The sequence below is a fragment of the Brachycentrus maculatus genome, unplaced genomic scaffold, assembly GCF_059751285.1.
Source record: "Brachycentrus maculatus isolate JH-2025_06_01 unplaced genomic scaffold, ASM5975128v1 h1tg000175l, whole genome shotgun sequence".
NCBI lineage: Eukaryota > Metazoa > Arthropoda > Insecta > Trichoptera > Brachycentridae > Brachycentrus > Brachycentrus maculatus.
Window position 1 is genome coordinate 968,440 of NW_028280927.1, and position 25,843 is coordinate 994,282.

A 25,843-nucleotide genomic window follows, 5' to 3' on the forward strand; every position below is an offset into this window, starting at 1 on the left:
TAGTCTTATTTCGCGTCGGCATTTGGTATTCTAATAAGCTGCGCGACAATGCGCACTTTCCTCTTACACATGGACATATATTTTTATTTTGTTATCCATTGTATTAGCAGATTTGAGAGCTAACGCTTTTGCCTAGAAATTTTACTCGTCCGTTTTACATATCGCTCGCTCCTTTCAACAATGTCATATATCGAAAAACTTGATTTTTCAGGAGATCGTTTTTAAAGTTTAAAAATATAATAATGTTTTATTTATTGTTTCGGCATAAACTTTGTGGTAAGACATGTTATAATGATTTAAGAAAACACTTCGAATGATGGAAGTTTAACTTCTGAAACATGTAGTCTATAATAAAACTCAAGTGGTAAAAAACAAAGTGTTTTCTTTAATCAATATAATAATGTATTAAAAATAAATAAAGCCACTTATTGAACTTTTTACTGTGCAACAGATCTTTTTAGGTAAAACCTGAAGGTTTTTTTCTCCATTTAAAAAATATTAAGTATATTTAAAAAAAAAATTATACACTACCTTTTCTTCAAAATGCAAAAGCAACACTTTCTGCCCTGTGGCGGGTAAATATTAAGTTAAAAATATGCCGCTCTTGCTGGGATATATTGTAGTACATTTTCTGAGCATTCCGAAAACATGCACAACTGAAAATTTTCAATTTTTTATATATGACGTTGTTGAAAGGATTGAGCGATACATACTTTATTTTGAATTTAAATGTATGAACACTTTTTATTGTTTTTATTGATATCTCAACTAACATGATTTACAGGGCTTTGATTTGTTATAGACTGGTTTAAGTAATCACTTTCTACACTGTGTATGAGTATTGCGTAAAATCTCATTTGTCACTGCTTATCAGAATCTGTTCTTTTTTTACAAAACTAACTAACGAACAATCACGCCGCTTCCCCGCAGGGCTAGGCGGAGAGAATATAACGCCACGCCAATCTGTATTTGCAAACAATCTTTGTCACTTCTAGATTCATACATCTTCTCTTACATACCCGCGGATTATTTCAACTTAAGACCACCACTTTCAAGTATTTGAAATACTTGATCATGTCAAGTTTTCCTTGGTCTTCCTCTGCTTCTTATTACAACTACCTTTGCCCAACAAATTTGTTTTACCATTTTTTCTTCACTAATTCCATTCACACCCCCAAACTATATCAAAACACCTTTGTTCATTTTTCCTAAGCCTTGCATTCTTTCCTTATATCATCATTCGAACATCTATCGTAAATCGTTTTGTCCCACATTTGTCTGAGAGATCGCATTTGGACTGTGTTCGGTCTACTTTTATCCTTCTTTAATGATATTGAACATAATCAAATTTTCATCACAAACTTTTGAAACATAATGTACTTTTTTTAAGTTTCTTGAATGTTTTTCGCAGATACTTTGTGGCACATTTTATAAAATAAAACAACTTTTTTTAACCACTTTATATTGGTAAACTTTTTCCAACCAGTTTCGACAAGAACCTTGTCATCTTCAGGGTTTATTTACTAATTTTAAAACATTGAAATACTCATAGTTAGGTTATAGTTAATTACCCTTCTCTTACGATACCAAAAAGTTCCACGCACTCCGTAAACCATATGAAAATGTGATAAAAAAATTAATTAAAAACTCCTAAATGTTGCTTTATTAAGCTTTGCGCAGCGTATACGTCCACTCCGGACGACAACTGTTTTTGAAGTATTCAAATTTGTAAATTATGACAGCTGGTTATTTATATAGTTTCCTGATTTAATTTCAGCTTGTGTCCTGAAGAGTTTTACCTATTTACACTCGTTTTAATCATCTGAGATTAACTGCCCGTAGGCGGTCAATAAATGGACCGATGCCGTTACGGTCCATCATTTATAAACTTTTGAAATAAATGTCAACCGTAATAACTCGAGGCGTTTTTGAGAATTTTCTTCGATTAATAAATCGACACCAATTCGGTGTGTAGTAAGAACTCTCAAATTGGCTTCCGGATTTCACAGACTCTTTCAAGGCGTTAAGGTATGTCAAATCAAGTACTGCAGAAAAACATGTGCTTATTTGTTAGATAAATAGAAAGCTTTGAGGATTTCAGCGAGCTTTGAGATAATACTAGATTATTAATACAAACTTAACAAATAGTAAATAGCTTTTCTCTCCTTTTACACATGCTAAAATTACACCAACAATTCATAAAATCAACAATTAGCTGCCGACTAAGGGCGTTTGTGCACTACACAGAATTTCACCGTATAATCCTGGATTCGGACGTCACATACAAATATAAGTTTCTGTTTCAATAAAAAAAAACTTCTTCATCTCACCAATAGATGTCTCTAGTGAATAAATTCAAGTGATTCAAGTACAATGTTTCGAAATTGGATCATATATATAAAACTTTCAAGAAACTGAGAAGTGTAGTTGTTAATCATGTATACCTATGTTTTTTTTTCTCAATATTGTATCTGATTAAAATAGTAAGGTAGACACTGGGACACTGCCTACATGGGATGCACGCCACTGACTTACAGCAAATCGTATCCCTCTATTATATAAATCTGCATAGTGCTATTTATTTCATATATTTAAGTGACTTGCTCTGTATTAAAGTTTATTCGTTTTTTATTCAGCCGCAAAGTGAATTCATAGCAATCATATTAATTATAATTATGCATTCCACTTTTCCTTCTAGAAAAAACTACTTTGCAGAAGAATCTACATTGTTTACGACGTCTGTGAAAGCTTTTCATGAATCTAATCAGCAGAGAAAATACGATATCAATTTACATATTTATAAGTCTGAGAATAATTTATTCCGATGAAATGTAGCTTCTTTTATATACCGTCTCTTGATGCGAATAGGGGATGAGGGTGGACCGCCGGAGGACACTCAATAAAAAGATTTTCAATTTCTTTATCATTATTCATTTAGTCGTCATGATTGAGTCGGGCTTTGGTCCCGTGGATAGTGAAGCGGACTCTGAATTAAAATTTCTCTGTTCGAATCCACTGCAACGCAACTTTATTCCTGTTTTTTTAAGCCGATAAGACCTATGAAAATAGTAAACAACTGAAATATTTGTGTTTATAATGAAAATACACATATTTACCTCTCTAAAAACTAATTTAGTACTTCGCCACTTTTCTTAGGGGTATGTAGAAAGAATAGAACGCCACACCAATCTGTCGTTCCAAACTTCTACATTCACGCATCTCCTCTTACACGCCCGCCGATTATTACGACTCCTTACCTGATTTTTTTGTGTGACAAGTTTTCTTATACCAATCACATTCACTCACTCGGAAGTGTTTTAAACCTTACTTTACCACAATTTTATTTCTATTTTTAAAAACTATCTTATGTTTACCCGAACAAAGTGAAAGAAAAACATTTGTTTTTGTATAATTTTGAATTTAAAAAATATATACTTATATCAGTAAAAAATATACGACCGCAGAAAATCGAAATAGTTGTTTGTTTAAAATTTGGAAAGTATCGCAAATTACATTTTTGGCATCTCAATATAGACGAAGAAGAATATGGAAGTCTATGTATTTACAGGGCTTACGACCATCATATATTTTGACGGTCGTAAGCCCTGTAAATACTCAGACTTCCATATTCTTCTTCATCAATGTTGAGATGCCAAAAATGTAAAAAAATAACTCCTAAGCGGAGATAATCCAGATTTATTTGGACACACTCAAAATGTTGTAAATTATCGCAAATGTTCTTTTGTATCTCTCCAGTCCGACAATCTTCATCTCCAAATTATACAGAGTTATTCCTCTCCTTTAATTTCTCCTTAGTCTTACAAGTTCTTAATAATTATGGCAGACACTACAGACACATAAGGCGCTGTATTTAGTATCTACCCGCTCTTACTCAAAACTTTATTTATGTGCTCTACAAAACTGAATTCACATAAACTTGATACACACGGTGTCCCTCAACTGTTGGCAACTATTTACGGCTGTGGAATTATACGCGAGTTAGACCCCGCACGCACGGTGTCGCGTGACGCCGCGACATGCGGCTTGCGACAGTAGTTTTAATACTTCTTCTTCTGCTTGGTGTAGGCCTTGTGGCTTGTTTTTAAGAGGAATTAGTCTCCTGCGATGTCGATTTACAGCTGTCAATCCATCTCTTTGGTGACCTACCTTGGCATGGCCGTGCAGTGTACTGTGGGTGAATCTGGATGGTTCCATTCTCTTACATACGTATACCATTGACTCATTCGTTGCCTTCCCCACGCATCGATTACGCATATTTCCCTTATCCTGGTGTTTGTATCTATACTTATATAAGCTTGTGTGATTTGGCAAGGTAATAAGTAGAAGTCCCGTAGAAGTACATAGTATTTATAGTAGCGATCAATGGGTTATAATAATAATAATAATTTGAATAATTTGTATGGCGCCATTTTCGTAAAATACTACCTCCAGGGCGCTTAAAAAGACATGTATAATAATAATAATAATAACAGGATGATGATGATAATTAAATACAAAAATAAATGGATTAAAACATCGTCAATTGGTCTCGGGCTGTCGAGTCTGGAGCGGGGAAAAGATGAGCCGACAAATTAAAACGCCTTCCTCTTGATCCCATGGGCTGGAGATTGGCCAAGGTGTTGGGCAGGACGCCTTCCTGAGCGACGGTCGTCACGCTGGAGAGCAGCTTGTTGAGCTCCTCGTCATTGTGGATGGCCAACTTCCAACTTCCAGACTAGCACAGTATACCCTTCTTCAAACCCTTATCCACTCCCGATGGTGCATATGGCACTGCATTACATAAAAACAGTGTTATCTTAATCGTTAACACATGAAGAAAAGATGATCAGCCCTCCGCTTCAGATACCAGCCAAGGGTAATATTGAATAAAAATAAGAGTGAAAAAATCATTTATATTTATTTGACCCCCCCCCGGGAATCGAACCCGTACCTCCCGTACGGTACGGTAGCCGAGCGTGCTACCCATTACACTACGAAGTCGGAAATATTGTAATACACTTGTTAAAATTATTAAATTTAAATTTTATTTGTCAGAATAATTTACATAAAATCATGATTTTCAACTAGATTTTTTAAATGTATTTTTCATGATCAGTAAGTTTTGTCGTATCTTGTACAGTATAAAGTAGCACCTGAGTAATGGGCTCAGAGTCGTCGTTTGTACTAAAATCACGAATTGTGTAATATGTTAATGTCTAATTTATCTCCTCAGGCAGCGGTAGATTTATCATTCCACTCCGTTGAACTTGTCTTCCCTCTCTGCGTACATTTTGTAGCTGAAAAGAAAATGAATTAATATACAGTTTCCACTAAATTGTAATGTATGCACGCCTCGACGAAATGGGAAACGCATATCGTTCACTCCTTTCAACAACGTCATATATCAAAAATCATCAATTATCAGTGGTACATATTTTCGGAATGCCCAGAAAATATACTATATCCCAGCAATAGCGGCATTTTTTTTACTTAATATTTACCCGCTACAAGGCAGAAAGTGTTGCTTTTGCATTTTGAAGAAAAGGTTTTGTTTAATTATTTTTCAAATAAAACAAATATTTTTCAAATGAAGAAAAAACATTCAGGTTTTACCTAAAAAGATCTGTTGCACAGTAAAAAGTTCAATAATTGGCTGGATACTTATTTTTAATACATTTTATTTTATTTTAAAGTTTAAAAACGATCTCCTGAAAAATCAATTTGTTTGATATATGACGTTGTTGAAAGGATTCAGCGATATATTAAAAATTAATATATTTATACCTTTATTCATAAATCCCGTAATAAAAGTTTAGGGGCATCTTCTTCATCCTTTTGTCAAACCCTCACCCAGTTAAAACTCTCATTTATCTAGCAAATTACCATCTCTTTGTATCCCATGTGCTTAAAATCAATTTAAAGAATGCCCAGTTAACAACATTTTGAGTGTGTCCAAATACCAAGTACAAAATCTGGATTATCTCCAATTACAGGAGTTATTTTCATATTATTTTTTGACATCTCTTCAAAGATGAATAAGAATATGGTAGTCTGGGTATTTACAGATTTTGTGAACAAGTATTTGGACACACTCAAAATGTAGTAAATGAAATATCTGGTCAAATTATAAGCTTAAATAATAAAAATGGAAATAATATTTTCTGGCGTTTTTCATGTGTGTGATTATAATCCAGGATTCGGACCTCACATACTAATAAAAGAGTTTCTGCTCAATAAAAGCTTCTTTTTATATCACCAATAGATGTCTCTAGTGAAGTTCTAGTGATTCAAGAATAATGTTTAAAAATTGGTTCATATACATGTATTTAGAACTTCCAAGAATTTCAGTAGTATGGTTGTCAATAATGGGTACAATTGGTGAATGTTACACGTGTTAAGTGATCACTTTAACCATCCTATGACGGTCATCAGCTTCGTAAATGCCCAGACTTCCATATTCTTCTTCATCTTTAATGAGATGTCAAAAAAAACTCCTGTAATTAGAGATTATTCAGATTTTGTGAACAAGTATTTGAGCACACTCAAAATCTTGTAGGTACGTAAAATAAATAGTAACTTACATCCTTACATGTATAGAGTAAATCCACTCACTAGTAGGAATAACATATAAAACTTATTAAGTTTAGTTCAGCTAAACTAGGGCCATGATAAGTGATGTTGCATAATCCGTACCTAGATTTCTGCGTCATTTGTACATTAGGTAATTCAAAAAAACCCTTTGCATCATTTTAGCGCGGATAAGAATTTAATAAGATTTTTTAAAAGAATTATCCCTAAAGCTTAGTTTTTTATACGCTCATAGATATGATAGTAAGGATAGGGAAGGTAGATGTGAAAAACACATCAATGACCTGTTACTTTCCCCCTTTTCAGGTAATTTTTACGTCTTTATTTATTATGCCTTTATTTTTATGACTTTATTTTCTATGCCTATTTTGAAAGCCACCATATATAAACTCGAAACCGAGGGTGCGATGATTACTCTAAGGGTGTGATGTACTGTTTTAATGCACTTTGCAAGGTATGGTGTAAACTAGACTGCGATATAGTGCCCCCTGTTGATTTCTTTAAATCTGTGTCAAGAATTATTAATCTTACCGGATGAATACTTTATCGTTCATTGCATGAAAACTAAAAGCGAGTATAGAAAAATAAGTATTTTGATTAATGTGCCATAAAACCGTATCTGATACTTAATTTTATTGAGTGATAAAAAAATCATATCGCGCGATTCCACCAAGTAATGGTTAGCGTGTTTAGCTACCGTGCTGGAGGTCCCGTGTTCGATTCCCAGGGGGGATGAAAACTAATATTAGTGATTTTACACTCTATTATTTATTTAATATTACCCTGGACGGGTCCCTGAAGCGCAGGAGTGATCACCTTGACTTCATGGAAGTATCAAGATAACACCATGGAGTACCCTATGCACCATTGGGTGCAGATAAGAGTTAGAGAGAGAGAGAGAGAGAGAGAGAGAGAGAGAGAGAGAGAGAGAGAGAGAGAGAGATTTGGACGCACTCAAAATGTTGGACAAAAATTTAATTAATTTAGTAATTTTAAATGGATTTTACATCATTGACTAAATTTCCTTGGTCCACGATTCTGTTTTGGTCGCATTTTAGCGCCGTTCAGGTCCATATGTGTGTCCAGGCCACCGTGAAATGGTAGTTATTACCGAGTCGAGAATATGGGCACCAGGCGACCATAGGAGTGTGTCGGCGGTCAGCTTGCGCGAGCCCCGCACCATAAACGAAAGGACGGCCAATGCAACTCTTAAACACAGCTTAATATAATTTACACTCCATTGTATTGTTCATCGTTCATATTAATAAATGAGGCAGTTCATGACCAAACTTGTCCCATCCATTTTTCATTGATTGAATAATGGATCATTCTCGTGATGGGTTATTATTGGCTAATAAATTAATATGAAAAATCACAAGACTATCGGTAAATTGAAAGCTGTCCCATCGCATGCCCAGATTTGATACAGAAGCATCTTAGCTTCCTGACAGATCTGCAAATCTATCGTTGACTTTCTTATTGAAATCTGTAAAAAAAATAAGGGAGATATTAAGTTTCAAACTTCAGATATTTTAATAAAACGAAAAAAGGACACCGCCATACGTCATGGGGCGTATCCCTTTATGTATCTGCTTTATAGAGCTGTAACAATAGTAGCGTGGATTCGTTTCTGTGACGTCATTCGTTACCAACTTACGAAATCAACGTTTTTACGAAGGCGAAATTTGCAAAAGAAAATGATGAACAAAAATATTGACTATATCGGCTGTTATAAACACAAAACGAGTCTTACACAATCCTTTATTGGTTGAGTATGGTAAATTAGATATTCCTCCGAGTGGTAATACCCTTTTTTTTAACAATTAAATTAATCATTTGACATCTAAATTCGATCAAGTTTTGATTTCAAAAGTAGCATACATACTCGTTATAATAAAAATTAATATGAATAATTTATGTAGTGCCATTTTCGTAAAAGACTACTTCAAGGGCGGTTCACTGTGATTGAAATGGGGTAAGGCGATAGGGGAAATGGTTTAGCAAACTAATGCGTATTTGTTTTTTTTTCTAAAGATCATCTCACTCTCACTCACTATTCCTAACCACTGATGGAAGATTATTCCACGCCATCGGTCCCGAAACAGCAAAGGCACGCTAGTCAAATTTGGTGCACTGGTTGCGAGCTAGTAAGAACACTTTGCCCATAGTAGTTTTTGTAGCCGATGGAAGCTTGAGACGTTTTTCAACCAGTTCGTCTGGAATACACGTCTCTTTAGATGCTCTGGAGCCATATTATTATAGTAAAATATACCTGTATATAGGTATTATAGATATTATTGATATCTCAGCAACGATGAAGAGATTATTGCGATAGGATTGTGGTCCCTAAGTATGAACAGGGCTTTTAAGTGATTACTGTATGCACTGTGTAATAATCACCATTCTACTCATGATAAAAAAAACCACCATACTCAAAAGTTGTACGAGTATGTATCATGTCACATTTTTATTCGAAATTTCAGTACTGCCAACTGTCTTTTCTTTATGAAATCCTTATTTCAACATATTTGCGGTTTTTCAGAATTATTTGACTTTCAAAAAAGTATTATTTATGAAACATGTATATATTGATAACTTGTACTGGTAAATATTTAGTCACAATGGAAATATCGTCAACATTCAAGCAATTCTTTTTCATATCGCTAAATTTTTATTTAAAGCATTTTTCATTTTTGTTTTTAAATCTGATGGGAAGAAACAAGATGAACAATTTTCATTTTAAAGTAGATATTACGACTTTTGAAATTACCAGCCTCAAGTGTGGAATGCGACCCGCTCCTCCACACCAACAACCTTTGAAATCCAACCCCACGACAACAATATGCTTGAATAGTATCGTCCATGAAAATGACCATGGAGTAAAAAGAACAAAAACTACGGCCCAACAAAATAAAGTTCCATACAAATATTGTTCACCTTTTTTTATTGTCCTTTACTGTGTGCACTTGGTTTTTCAATCCAGTTTCTTGTAGGTGCACCATCAACGTCTATTGTACCAACGTGACTGCATTTGTCTCTTTTTCTCCCGTTTAGAGCGCGTACTTCCGTTTCTCTTCCTATTCTCTCATCTTTTCGGTGTTCTTGTTCCTTCTATCTCCATCTTACTCGGGCTTGCATACTTTTTATATTTACGTCTCTTTCTCTCGGTGTCCGTTGCATCGCACACAGCAACGTCGCCGTTTCTTCCCACGGCTAGTATGAAGAGGTGAGTCAATATTGATGTCGTACCTTAGTGAGAGTTCCGACGGTCAACAGTATTAGTTGATCAACGGAAGGATGATACTAATTAATTGCCATCTAAAATATCAACGACGGTAAACATGTTTATTTATTACGACTAATTAAAAATGAGGGAAATTATTTTTTTTATGATTTGGTAATAAACGCGCAGTATTTAAATTAGGTCTTAATATTTTTTTTTAAATCTCGTCTTCAGTAAAAACTTACACATCTTTTTGAACATAAAAAAAATTAAAGCATATTATGTGTCTAATTTTATTGCACACATTTTAATTGGTATCTTGTTTATTTCAGTAAAGATATTAATAAAAGTTTATTTAAGTAATGAATTAAGATTTAAAAACTTGTATATTTTATTACACTCTTATTTTTTTTGCAATAAAAATATGTTTTTTTTTTTAAATAATGAAATGAATTAAAAATAACGTTTCTTTTGAAATTTTATTATTTAATTACCTTAGATTGAAGTTTTGTATCGACATTTCTTGGTGGAACTGCATTTTATAAAATAAAATAACTACTGCATATACAGTTTTTTCCACACAAATTTTAGTAGACCAGCGACCGGGTTTTGTCGTAACCGACATCAGACAATTCTGATGATACCGGTTACGACGTATCCCTGTCGCTAGTCAATTAAATGTATGTGTTAAAAAAACTATATAGTTGTTATTTTAATCTATAAAAATCACTGTTTTCACTGTAAATTCTCTATTTCCTCCCTTTCCTTCCGCTCTTTGAATGAACCAACTTTTCTCGAATCAAAAATAGTTTTAAAATGCGACCACTTCCTTTTTCGTTTCCGTCTAAAAAGATACCAAGAGTTTCTGAGATATTTCGTTTAAAATTCAATCGACACTAGCAGTTGCGCAGTGGGAACTCCGCTCTGGGTGTAGTATTCCAGAAATATAGTCTGTTGTCGAGTAAGGCGCAAGGTAGGTAGTGTAAATCATCCAGTAATTCATCTCACAATGCCATTCATGATGCCGAAACAGCATTCACACCACCTTAATGACCGCACTATACGAAAACCGGTCCCACTTTATTGTTGGGATGAAATAAGTTCACGAACCTTAAGACGCGAGTCTCTGTTCCTTAAAAAAAAACACTAATTTGCGTTATTGTCATGTTTTTGATCTAATACAATGGAATCATGTGCGGAAATCGTGATTTTCCGGTTTAAACATGACATTATCCGAAGATTTCGTATTTGTCACACCGGGGTACTCGAAATTTACCTTAGATACTTACGAACGGATGATTAATTATTGTGAAAATCTCCCAAGATATCAAAATATTGTCACGTTAATAATAAAATAATTTACCGTGGTAAAATGTATCCATTTTTAATTTAAGTTTCACTTAGTAAATACCACTATTTCAAGTACAATAATTGTCCCTTGTCTAAGCAAAGAAATAGTGGTATTTACTCAGCAAAACTTAAATTAAAATTAATATGGACATTAACTAAATAAATTAAATCAAAAGAATCAATCAATGTTTGGTGGGTACATTATCTGTATTCAGTAATTTCTATGGTCTTAAATTGGCATATTTAAAAAAAATACTATTTAAAATGAAATTAAGATCTTCAATTCATCAATTTAAAAGCAAACAACGCATTGGATATATTGTGGGTAATTTAATTGCAGGTATGAATATTTTTTTCATCAATCTTGCGTGAATTTTGTCCGCCTTCATAGTTTAGTGTTAAGTGCGTTTGGTTACCATGCTGGAGGTCTCGGGTTCAATTCCCAGGGGGGTCTATATAAATATTGATTTTTCACTCTAGAATTTATTTTATATTACCCTGGACAGGTATTCGAAGCGCAGGACAGATCATTTTGCCTTCGAATAATCATCGACTAATGTAACACTGCGTCGATGCGATGCAGTGCCCTATGCACCATTTAGTGAGGATAATGGTTAGAATAAGAACGTTATCTTGGGTACGGATCAATACTATCAAGTTTGTCATTTAAACAGGGTGCATTCATCTCCGAGATAAGATTAAAACGTTTATATTGTTAACTCTAAAATGGTTATTGCGATTCAAAAGATATTTTGTATAATACTGGGGTCGGTCCGCGAAAGGAGTTTGCCAATTTTGCTTCCATCACTGTATGGAAGAGTGGCCCCTTAAACATTACAAAAGATTAATTTCGCCGGAAAAAAATCATTTCCGTTCTGTAATTTCCACTTGCACCTTATAATTATATTAATTATATTATTTTTTGACATCTCATCAAAGATGAAGAAGAATATGGAAGTCTGGGCATTTACGGGACTGGCGACCGTCATAGGCTGGTTTAAGTGATCAATTTACACACGTGTAACATTCACCAATTCTACCCAGTATTGACAACCACACTACTCAAATTCTTGGAAGTTCTATATATATGAACCAATTTCGAAACGTTGTTCTTGAATCACTAGAACTTCACGAGAGACATCTATTGGTGAGATGAAAATAAGCTATTCATTGAGCAGAAACTCTTTTATTAGTATGTGAGGTCCGAATCCTGGATTTTAATCACATACATAGGAAACGCCAGAAAATATCACATACATTTTTATTATTTTAACTTATAATTGGGCCGGTTAATTTATTTACAACATTATGAGTGTGAACAAGTATTTGGACATACTCAAAATGTTGTGGTTTTATTTATGATGTGGGTTATTTAAAAGCTATTTTTATGTTAGATATACGAAAATTATTGATTTTATATTATAAAAAAAAAATTCTCGAAATTTTATGTATGATATCATAAAATCACTCGGTCCTATATATCGCTCACTCCTTTCAAGAACGTCATAAATCAAAAATCGACAATTTTCAGTTATGCATGTTTTCGGAATGCCCAAAAAATGTACTATATTCCAGCAAAAGAGGCATATTTTTAACTTAATATTTACCAGCTACAGGGCAGAAAGTGTTGTTTTTGCATTTCGAAGAAAGGTATTGTTTAATTATTTTTTAAAAATAAACTAATTATTTTTCAAATGGAGAAAAAACCTTCAGGTTAAACCTAAAAAGATCTGTAGCACAGTAAAAAGTTCAATAAGTGGCTTGATATTTATTTTTAATAAATTGTATTATATTTTTATACTTTAAAAACGTTCTCCTGAAAAATCACGTTTTTTGATTTATGACGTTCTTGAAAGGAGTGAGCGATATGTTTAAACAGAACTGAAGATTCCCAGTCATTTATCGATCTCGTGAAATCCTAGCAATTCAAAATGTATCGTCACGTTTTTTAATTTTGCTCGAACTATAAATCTTGTTATATATTATTTTTTAGTCTTCGTTTCAAATGTTCAAACTGTAATAAATTGTTTTTGATACAAATACTGATAAATGTTTATTGTGAAATATGATATTCGAGCTATTAAAATAGGCAAAAACGATTTATACAGACTAATGATTTCTTCCACATTCATGTATCTCCTCATACACACCCACCGATTATTCCGACTGAATTGATCGTGTCAAGTTTTCCTCGGTCTCCCTTTGATTCTTTTTCCAACTACGTTCACTTTTTTGTTGTTGTTGTTGTTATAATTGTGGTTTAGAACTATATTACTTGTTCCTGAAATTATTTTCAAAACTTGATTATCCTAAAGCTTAACATTTTTCATGGCGTCATACCCATTACCAGTCTGCCAAAACATAGCATTTCGTCTAATAATTTAGAGTGGCGCGGTCAAAGCATACTTCAAACTCTTTTTTTTTTTATATTCGAGTAAATGAATATATTTCTATTGGAATATTCAAGCGCCGAGTACCTTTGTGATTTTAATTTGTTTTCTTCTCCATTTAATACTTATACTTTAAGTAAATATTAGAAAATAAGTATTTTCTGTTTACCAGAACTTTAAAGCTTACATTGAATGTTGCCTATTTACATTTAAATGGGTCTCTAAACATTACGATTAATTAATAATACAAATACTACTTACTTGTGTACCTACTTGTTTTTTGATTTTTTTTTAGCTATGTTACCTTTGTATTATGTTCAAACATATCAAGGACGCGCCCTCGGGACAGTTATATTCATCCATTTTTAATTTTAGTTTTACTTATAGATTGTAAATATCGCTATTTCTGAAAATCTATTGTGATACGTGTTTCGATGCGTTCCGCATCATTTTCAAAATCCATTCATACGTTGTTTGAAAATTTTACGGAATGCATCGAAACACGCGTTTATTTGAATATAATGTTTAGTTGCCGAGGTCGGGGTTGAGATATCATTGTTGATTCGAATGACATGTTGAGTTGCCGAGATTGAGGTTGAGATATGAATTTTCATTTGAATTTGTTTAATTAAGATATCATTATTTATTTGAATATGTTTAGATGTCGAGGTCGGTTTGAGATATCATTCTTAATTTGAATATGTTTAGTTGCCGAAGTCGAAGTTGAGATATCATTCTTTATTTGAATATGTTTAGTTGCCGAAGTAGAAGTTGAGATATCATTCTTTATTTGAATATTTTGTTTAGTTGCCGAGGTCGGGGACGACATCAGCCCGTGCGTGAACACGCGCACGCTCGTGATAGCCAACCACCAGAGCACGGCCGACGTGCCGCTGCTCATGACGGCCTTCAACGCGCGGCCCGGCGTGCTGCCGCGCCTCATGTGGGTCATGGACCGCCTCTTTCGCTATACCAACTTCGGCATCGTCAGCGTCATCCACGGCGACTTCTTCATCGTATCGGTGAGTGGCTTCCATGCAAATTTTATCATTCCCACTTAGGCCTTTAAATGTGTACATAATTGAAGAGACGTAGAAGAAATTTATTCGGTATCTGTAAATGATGGTGCATGAATACTGATACTTGTTCGCAAATCTGTTTTTTTTTAATTTAGGAGATATTTTTACATTTTAGACACCTTAACAGAGACGAAGAAGAATATGTATTACCTGGGCATTCAAAGGATTTACACGATTTTTTCTTCATTTGAAAAATATTTAGTATATTTAAAAAAATAATAATTAAACAACACCTTTTCTTAAAAATGCAAAAAACATTACTTTCTGCCCTGTGGCGGGTAAATATTAAGTTAAAAATATGCCGCTTTTGCTGGGAAGTAGTACATTTTCTGGGCATTCCGAAAACATGCACAACTGAAAATTGACGATTTTCGATTTATGACGTTCTTGAAAGGAGTGAGCGATATATTATTATTATTATTAAAACCCTTATCCGCACCCCAATGGTGCATAGGGCACTGTTTCATATAATTGCAGTGTTATCTTGATCGTTTACGCATGAAGGAAAGGTGATCAGCCCTCCACTTCAGGCACCAGTCCAAGGTAATATTGAACAAATATTACAGTGAAAAAATCACTTATATTTATTTGACCCCCCCTGGGAATCGAACCGGGACCTCCAGAACGGTAGCCGAGCATGCTGACCATTACACTACGGAGGCGGACATATTATAAAATATATAAAGGACATGACAAGTAGTTAGTTGATAAACGCGCGATTACACGTTATTCGAGTACGTTTCATTCTTTACCTCTGTTATAATCTCGTCACTTTATCTTGACAGCAATCAGAAGGATATAAAATATAAACGTCGCAAGTTTAGGAGCGACATGTCATTTAGCGTGTCAGATGGAAGGGTAGACGTATAAGTATGTTACACGGAACACAAGCACCCTGTCACAAGACGTCTTGCGGAGTTCCATTAGACTCGATAGACTGCTGTCACTGTTTGTTGGAACTCCCAAAGGCAGTTAGTTGGGGCTCCGAACGTCTCCGTCTAACTTTTTCTTTGTCGAAGGCCCGTCAATTCCTTATGAATTGCCCCTATTAAAGTTGCCAGACTCGGACGTATTATTCAGCATTTATTCTTTGAAAGTTTTCGCTAAGTTTCTGACTAGCTCACGAACAGTTATATTCCTGCTCCGAATCAATAACTTTATTAAATATTTATCGGGTCTAACAGAGGCGTGGGAAATGGTTTATCACTGTGCTTTATCGCCAACTTAATTCTTGTGTAATTGAGGTTGTCAAATCCATATGCACAAAGTTTGGAAAAGAGGCTATACACGTTTTTGGTAATTTTCTTAAAATATTCGTAAATGAGCCGTATTGGAAAATCAAGGAACCTGTATTCATTGTTAACAGCAAATACTTAAAATTGTTGTTAAAAAAATAGTGGTTATGTTTTAAAACATTAATTAAAAATAGATAGATTTTACCACAAAGTGACTGCCGAATCAATTAGTGAAATATTAGTCCTTATGTAATCAATATCGGCTATTAATTGTGCTATACTTTTGAGGTCTTTGCGTATATTTGTATCAAGGCTAATTAAATTGGGAACGTATTAAAAAAATCAATTCATTATTGGTTTGCCCCCTGTGGATTTTCAAACGAATATTTTCGTTTGATGATGAACTCATTTTTTTCGTTTCCGAACAATTCATACATTTTCAATATTACAATACATTCTACTAACACTGGCTATTAACTAGCTTTATGGTTTTAAACATTAATTGTTAAAATCAAACACTGATATTTTGAGTCTACACATTTGTATTTTATTGTTAAAATCATATAAAAATAAACTTTGTGGCAATTGCTTCACCTTGTTATGGCACTTTCTAACTAACTAATGTTATTTTAACAAGGCGAAACAATTTTCATCAATTTTATTTTTGTCCGCCTCTGTAGTGTAATGGTCAGCACGCTCGGCTACCGTTCTGGAGGTCCCGGGTTCGATTCCCAGGGGGGTCAAATAAATATAAGTGATTTTTTTACTGTAATATTTATTCAATATTACCCTGGACTGGTACCTGAAGCGGAGGGCTGATCACCATTCCTTCGTGTGTAAACGATCAAGATAACACTGTGTTCATATGAAGCAGTGCCCTATGCACCATTAGGATGCGGATAAGGGTTTTATTATTATTTATTATTTTTATACGATTTTTAACAATACAATACAATTTAGTATACTAAAAAAATCGGTATTTGATTTGAACATTTAAAATATAAATTAAAATGGAGTTCTACAAATTAAACGCCAAATCTATAAATAAATAGCTATTCGGTGTTTGAAAATGACGCGTAATGCACGGAAACATGTCGCTCACTCCTTTCAACAACGTCATATATCAAAAAACTTGATTTTTCAGGAGATTTTTAAAATTTGAAAATATAATAAAATATATTAAAAATAAAAATCAAGCCACTCATTGAACTTTTTACCGTGCAACACATCTCTTTAGGTAAAACCTTAAGGTTTTTTCTGCGTTTGAAAAATATATAGGATATTAAAAAAAAATTAAACAATACCTTTTCTTCAAAATGCAAAAGCAACACTTTCTGCCCTGTAGCGGGTAAATATTAAGTTAAAAATATGCCGCTTTTGCTGGGATATAGTATATTTTCTGGGCATTCCGAAAACATGCACGACTGAAAATTGACGATATTTGATATAAGACGTTGTTGAAAGGAGTGAGCGATGTGTCACAATAAATTTTAACAAATAGTGGTATAAACCAAATGAAATTGAGTATTTATCAAAAAGAACAATGTTGGTTTTTAGTATAGCCTCATTCAAAATGTTAAGAAGAATGAGAAAAATAGAGATCTCGAGCCGAGATTAGACTCAGTAAGAATTCTAATATAAACAAAGTAATAATATCAAACTACCATTTTAATTGATTCTCGCAACGCGTTTTTTTCCGAATGAAAATAACGCAAAAATAAATATGTAAATTATTACACTAAACTCATTCGAAATATTACACCTTGTTTGGCATGTGTTAGATTTCTTCATTTGATTACGTTTTCGCGTATTGTATTTATTGTCAAACCCGTTAATTACAGTTTGGTTTTTCAAATAAATTAAATTTATTAAATAATTTACATATACATGACAAACTTACATTTAAGGCGCATATATTAATAATGCAATTTAAAACAAATTACAATTTTTAAGTTGTAGAAGAATCCCGATTCATGAGTTCAATCCAGAAACATGAAACAGATCAATATCCGTCGTGATATTTTTCAGCATAGCGATAGCTCTTCCTACAGACATAACCATCGGCAGGTTGGTGCTGTATATAGGAATTTGAAACCATATATGCCGACGCTGTCTTAGGTAACTATCGGGAACGCACAGACCAATGCTCAGCAAAATTTCAGGATTATCGATCATTTCATTCATTCATTAACTTATCCGCACTCCAATGATGCATAGGGAACTGCTTAATATAAACGCAGCGTTATCTTGATAGTTAACACGTAATGAAAAGCCCTCCGCTTCAGGTACCAATCCAGGGTAATCTTGAATAAATATTATTGTGAGTTATTTTTTTTTTCTTTTTTTCATTGGACTCCCCCTTGGGAATCGAACCTGGGATTTCCAGAACTTTAGCCGAGCGTGCTGACCATTACATTACGGAGGCGGACAAAACCGCGCAACAATCGATAAAAATGTGTAATCAAATACACTCGGGCCTCGTATAACACGGTTATATAGTTCCACAAAAACCCGTGGTATACAAGGTTTGAAGTTAAAATGATTAAGGAAACACTTATTTTTATACCACTTGAGTTTATTTGACTACTAGTTTCAGAAGCTAAGCTTCCATCTTCAGGTCTGAATAATAGTTCGTTATAAACTGAAGTGGTATAAAAATGGTGTTTCCTCAATCTTTTTAATATCTCTTACCACAAAGTATATGCCGAAATAATAAATAAAAGGTATGAAGTTCTTTCATAATTAGGGTATGCGTTCCAAAAAAAATCTAAGATAGTTTATATGAATATGTACTTAATTTTTTATAACAAACATATAATTTTATTTATTTATTTTTCTGAAACCTTGTTATAAAAAGCGTGTACAATACATGTGTATACAAAAAAAGCCACAATTTATACATCCGTGTTATATAAAACCGTGTTATTTATTTATTTGACGTTTAATTTGTAGAACTCCATTTTAATTTATGTATTAATTTTAAATCAAACACAGATTTTTTGAGTCTACTAAGTTGTATTTTATTAACAAAAACACATAAAAAATTATATTGTGACAATTGTTTCGCCTTGTTAGGGCATTATCAAACGAAACATTCGTTTGATAATGCCCTAACAAGGTGAAACAATTGTCACAATATAATTTTTTATGTGTTTTTGTTAATAAAATACAACTTAGTAGACTCAAAAAATCTGTGTTTGATTTAAAATTGATACATAAATTAAAACCGTGTTATACGAGGCCCAAGTGTACACGGCTTGTACAATCAAACGTTGTATATTGCGTCCAGAAGACATTGACAAGATGTTCATTATAAATACGGTACGGCGGCGCCTGCCTTCTTAATTTATGCAAATGTTTAGTGTAATTACCATTAAGGCTCGACTCGCGCATCAGCAGCGGGGCGGGGAGCGCCTCGCCGCGGCAACTTGTCAAAACTCGACAATCATCCCAAACTGCCAACTTTGTGGAGACATGTCGGAGTGACACATTTTGGTGAGCCGTGCATTAAAGATGTAGAATCGCTCAAAGTTTGAGTCGCGCGCCACGGAGATACGCGTCAGCGAGGAACAGTCAAGTGGCATATTGGATGTTTGTATGAATGTCGAGTGTGGGTACGTAAATGATATATTATAGTGAGGAAAAGCTCTGCTGTAATAACTTGTGTATCTCCGGGTGTCGGAAGTTTCGCTTCTTCGAACTTGTACTCTACGGCTTACTTTATTTAAATACGTATTTCGTAAACTTGTGGTAATTTTACTATTATACATCGTAATTTTCCCTTGCATTTGCACAAACCGTGTTTACCGTCATGCTGAACTTAAAACTTACATTTTTATCTTCCGTCTTTGAGTTTTAAACTTGTGGCAAGTGGATATGTATAAACAGTCGGAATTGACTTGAATACTCAGTCTTAAAAATATTTTACCATTTGCGATCAATTTTCAATAACATGTATTAGTAACATATGTGAATTACCTCTCCTTGTAAAAAATGCACCTTCTCTAATAACTTTCAAGAAACGTCTGAGACATTACTATCTATCATTAGAATCCTAACTGTCCATCAAACTTCCTCCCCTAGTTTTTCCCTCTACCTCCTTCTTTTAACTCCCTTTTTCCTTTGCCTTCCTTATTATCATCAATTTGTAATTATGTTTTCTTATGTTAAATTACTATCAGCCCTCGGATTGCAAACAGCTGTATATAGTATTAAACGTTTCGACCAATATCACTAGCTTGGTATTCATTGGTTGGAAGATATTGCTTTTTAGCAATAAGCCAGCCATGTGTTTTTTTTTGTACATGAAGTTAAATTAATAAAAACATAACACCTTTAACACCTTTGGCATGTTTTTTGTATCTTCTGACATGAAAACATGGGATTAATCATGTTGCCATTTGACTGAGGCTATTCCTTTGAAATAGGTAGTCGCTGTTTCTTCGTGATTTTCTAGAGCTTTTGTTTTTTTTCTCTTCATTATGCGAAGTCTAGAAGTTCCTCCATATTACGTTTGTATCTACGTTCATTGGTTACCATTAAAAGTTAACACTTCATTATGCATTTTTATTTCTAACAAACTAACTAATCATCATGCTGCTACCCCGTAAGGGTGGGCAGTGAGAAAAGAACGGCACACTTTTCTGTCTTAGCAAACAATTTTTCACCTCTTACAATTTTTGACAATACTTTGTCGCAAATTCATCTGAAAGATCGAATTTTGACTGCATATATTCTACTTCAATATAAAAAAGCTGTTTTTTATTGTACGCCATTTTAATTTCATTAAGTGATTCTGCAGTCATATTGTGGTAATATTTATCTATTGTTAATTTAAGTTTTACTATATAAATACCACTATTTCTTAAAATGTAACTCTAAAATTTGCACTAAGCTTCACATAAGATTTTCAAAAATTATGCGAAATCCATTGAAACAAGAGTTACAATAAATTTCAAGAAATAGTGGTATTTACCAAGTTAAACTGCAATTTAAAATGTACTTTTTTTAGTTCAACTTCAAAGAAAGGGCTTTCTACAATGTAACATTTCACCTTAAATCGAATAGGTCTTGGTGTTTAGTGTTTTCGTGTAGCAAACAGTATAATACCGGTCTGTTGCATTCAGCCACAGTGTGTTCACACATTCGAAAGCTCCGTCGTAATGAGGGCCGACGTACGGGAAATCGCGTGCGGCCGCAGTGGAAATGGCACGTAAAGGTGATTTTTATGGCTTTTCCACTACTCGGGGGGGCTGTCAGCCGGGTATCATTAACCGCTTTAATCCTGATAGGATCGTGCCGGCGCACGGATCGATCGGATCGGATAATATCTCTATTCGGGCCATAACTACGGAGAAATATTATTTTGTACTACTCGCTAGTTTACCGACTTGATTAGTGGTTCATTTGTACCACTTTCTGTTTCTGCTATCCTGGTCGCTAAGACGTTTCGAGGTTTTAAGGGAATTTTAAAGAAGGATTCTAGAAGGACTAGAGACATCTATTGGTGAGATGTATTGGTGTTTCTTTACATCTCACCAATAGATGTCTCTAGTGAAGTTCTAGTGATTCAAGAACAAGGTTTCTAAATTGTTTCATATATATAGAACTTCCAAGAATTTGAGTAGCGTGGTTGTCAATAATGGGTAGAATTGGTGAATGTTACACGTGTGTAAAGTGATCACTTAAACCAGCCTATGACGGTCGTCAGCCCCGTAAATGCCCAGACTTCCATATTCTTCTTCATCTTTGATGAGATGTCATAAAATAATTTCCTTTTATTGAAATGATTTCTTAGAACTGTATTAAACCTTAATTTATTCAAACAGCCATAATATTTTGTGACAATAATTGAAGTTTATTATCTGTATTTTTGTAAAGAATACATCATAAATTATTTGTGGCGAATGGGGAATTCTAAATTTGTCTCTTATTAAATCTCGAATTCTTGTATGGAATATTTTCTGCTCAACGGTTTTTTTTTCTGAGAAACAAATTTATCAACACGTTTTTATACTCGGACGGAATTCTTTATATCATGTTTTATGGTGGGAATTCGCTGTTCATCCTTCTCTCTTGACGTTTTCTAAGAAAAGTGAAATGTATAGTCATTTGAGATTTTTTTCCTATTTTTTCCATTATTCACTTTTTATACGCTTGTATTAAAACTAATTGAACCCGTTGTGCATTAAGCGACCATCTGATATTTCCGAAACAATGCGATAATTATGCTGGGTGAATTATTATTCAGTTTTTGCTCCAAATGACATTACAAATATTTTTTTTATTCATACATATGTATTCGAATCTCATTCCTACTTTTTAAATGAGTGTTTTTTTATTGCGTAGTTTCAAAAGATTCGTTCAGATTAACATTGTGAAACTTGCAAAAGCTTATATAAGTGCGGTTATGGAATTCCGAGCTCCCTAGCTTTGGTGATGTTTTATTTTTACTTTTTGTCCCTTCTCATTTTTTTTACGGCGTCAGACTGATACATACGTAAAATGATAAAAAATCAAGTTAATGATATTAACAATTTGGGTCAAATAAGAAGAAAGTAAATTAATATATATAAATATATATATATACATATATATATATATATATATATATATATATATATATATATATATATATATATATATATATATACATATATATATATATATATATATATATATATATATATATATATATATATATATATATATATATACATGTATATATATATATACTTAATATTCATCGCTTGTCAAAGTAACATAAAAAAATATGTATTAGTTCTTAAAAAAAACCGTTTCTTTAAATTATAAATAAAAACGTAAATTTTAGTTTATTTAGTCTTCTTAAGTTACTCACCGATTGCTTTGAAATTTTGACACAGTGTTGTATTTGACTACGCCCATTTTTTATGTACACATGTGACAGTAAAAAACATGTGTTTAAATAAAACAATTTAAAGTGCAATGGCAGCGCCATCCGTTGAACGTAACAGCAACACACGCAATACTTAACATTGCACATGGTGAACAGCAGCTATTGTGGTCACTTATAATTTTCAATGTTGTTGATTACACTGTTACATAAATTTTTAATATTTTCATTGCTTCACAAGTAATGTGATTTTACACATATTACAAATGTGTGTTTTGTGTTATTTATTTTCTATTTAACCAGACTGATCCACAGCAACGCGTGGACGGGTACAATTACTGATATTAAAAAAAATCCCTAGCTGAAAAATTAGCAATGCCAAAAATATATCTGCCACCAAATTTTTAATGGAAGCCGGCATTAACAAATTAAATAATAATCGTAATTGTAAAGCCAAAATATTAAAATAAATATGTTGAATGCTAGCCAGACTAAAGAGAATATTGATAAAACACAAAAAAAATGTTGATATTAATTTTTCCCACGGGGTATTTGTAATCTTACGTGTACCTATGCATGGAATAGCTTTTTTACGTTACATAGTCGTCTTATGCGTAACGATTTCCAGATGGCCTTGACTCGACTAACAAGGTTATTCGTTTTTAGCCATTTTTTTATGTTTTGTAGGAAATTATACAATTACCTTTTTTGTAGCAAATATTTTTAGCTTCTGAATAAATTATATCAATGATTGATGACTTTTTGATATTGTCAATTATGAATGTTTATTTAATTTAAAAAATGTTTCGACACTCAAGGGATTTTAGTCACATTTTCGTTCGATTTTTCAACCGCTTACCTTGTTTTTCCACTTATTTTTCTTAAATAAATTAATAAGCTCCAAACCGTATCGTACATTCGATTATATTCTACACTTAATGATACTTTTTAATGCTTTATTTACGATTTTCATTTTATATTTGAAATTTATGTAAATGAATGCTTGTATTATGGAATGTTGAGACGTGAGAATAAACAAAAATTTAGAAATAAATAAATGAATATTCTTTGCTTTCGGTTTAAGTGTGATGTGTTTACTAATCATTTTTATTTCATTTTATTCAAAATTGGTTCGTATACATGTATATAGAACTTCCGAGAATTTGAATAGTGTGGTTGTCAATAATAGGTAGAATTGGTGAATGTTACACGTGTGTAATGTGATCGCTTTAACCAGCCTATGACGGTCGTCAGCCCCGTAAATGCCCAGACTTCCATATTCTTCTTCATCTTTGATGAGATGTCAAAAAATAATACATATAATATGTTTCGTGGACGATTCGAATCGTGTTTTAAGGCCTTTTTAACACCCTTGTATAGAATGTATGTAAAAGGTTTGTGTTTGCCCCCTAAAAGAGGAGTTACATGCAAAAAACAACGACACGGAATGTTAAATGCATATTTAACTCCGCTCACGCGTCCCATATCCATCAGCGTGACAGATTTTTAATGAAGTTTTTGCCTCGATTTAGTCAGCATAAAATTTAATATTGACAGCCCGCGCCCTGATTGGAGCTGATCGCATTCTTTTGTCACGTGGCCAGTGTAGGTGCTCATAATTTAATATTAAATTTGAATCACTCGCTCCGCGCTTAGCGCCCGCGCGCACGGTCCACTATCGTACGACGACCTAAATGTCGTCCACTGATTGAGACGGTGCTTATTTTGTACAACTTTATATTAAATCTTGTCCGCCTCCGTAGTGTAATGGTCAGCACGCTCGGCTACCGTTCTGGAGGTCCCGGGTTCGATTCCCAAGGGGGGTAAAATAAATATAAGTGATTTTTTCACTGTCATATTTATTCAATATTACCCTGGACTGGTACCTGAAGCGGAGGGCTGATCACCTTTCCTTCATGTGTAAACGATCAAGATATCACTGCGTTTATATGACGCAGTGCCCTATGCACCATTGGGGTGCGGATAAGGGTTTTATTATTATTATTATATTAAATCACGTGACTCATTCTGTGGGTAAATGTTTTTTGTTGTTGTAGATTTTTCACATAATTTCTGGAGTCTTCAACTAATTTGAGCAATCTGGATTTTTTTTTTGCTGTCAGTAAACTAGCATTTCGGATATTAGTATAATGCATTAGTATGTTGAAATTAATTTTTTGTCGTTGAGAAAAACGTAATTATAATGTTGTCTTTGTTGTTTTTTTAGTTACATATAATAAAAAAAAACAGCGATTTCTATTGATGTGAAAGTAATGTGGCAAATACTTTTTAGATTATAATATATTATTCCAAGTTAACAAAATTTTTGCAGGTGTCTAGTCAATGCATTTTGCATTTTTTTTAAATATATTTAAAAATAAACATTATAGGTGAAAAAATATACAAACCTCAGAACGTAAAATATTTATTGAGAAATTTAAAATTGTACATAGATTAAAAATAAGTTTTAATTGAATTCATTATACGTATTTATTTATAAGTTTAACTTTCAGAAACATCTGAGTATTATGCTTCGATACCAATTTTTGTTTTTGCATTATTGTTTTCTGTTAGTTTCTGTTAATTTCTATAAATATTTTTCTTTTATTTAAATAAACAAGGTACGTATTATTATGTAACCCGCTGAAAGCATGCGAACGAGCAAGTTCGTAAAGCCATATAAGGCGTCAGAAAAATGATCGAATTATTTTTAAGGCAGTGCGAGCTGTTGCTTTATTTGATAGAGTATGAATACAATGCCGTGAATAAGCGCTGATATTGTACTAAATAAATCATAATTTTTTCATCGGATTTTTCAAATTCAAGCTATACAATGTTTTGAATAGGAAGTGAATCGAACACCTATTTAAAATCACACAAAAAACTTTGATGTTTTTATTATCCATCTCTTGGTCTACATTACGTACTCTTTGTATTGAATTGTTCCGAGAAAATAAAACATTTATTAGGAGAGTCCTCCATTGTATGGAATGACATTAACACGCTGTATTCACGATGTGTGTAGTTCATCATTTCGAATTAGAATGTGAGTTTTGTTGTCATTTTTGGCAGCTTATTAATGGTTGTTTTGGACGAATTGTAAT

General features: G+C 33.2%; 1 protein-coding gene across 1 annotated transcript in view; it reads left to right on the forward strand.

The window, feature by feature from the left end:
- Window positions 1-25,843, forward strand: part of LOC148308153 (acyl-CoA:lysophosphatidylglycerol acyltransferase 1-like) — a 491,071-nt gene that overhangs the window by 232,648 nt on the left and 232,580 nt on the right. Inside the window, exon 3 of the mRNA XM_088262206.1 lies at window positions 14,359-14,573. Within this exon, the coding sequence (XP_088118332.1) occupies window positions 14,359-14,573 (215 nt within the window). The remainder of the gene's footprint in view (window positions 1-14,358; window positions 14,574-25,843) is intronic.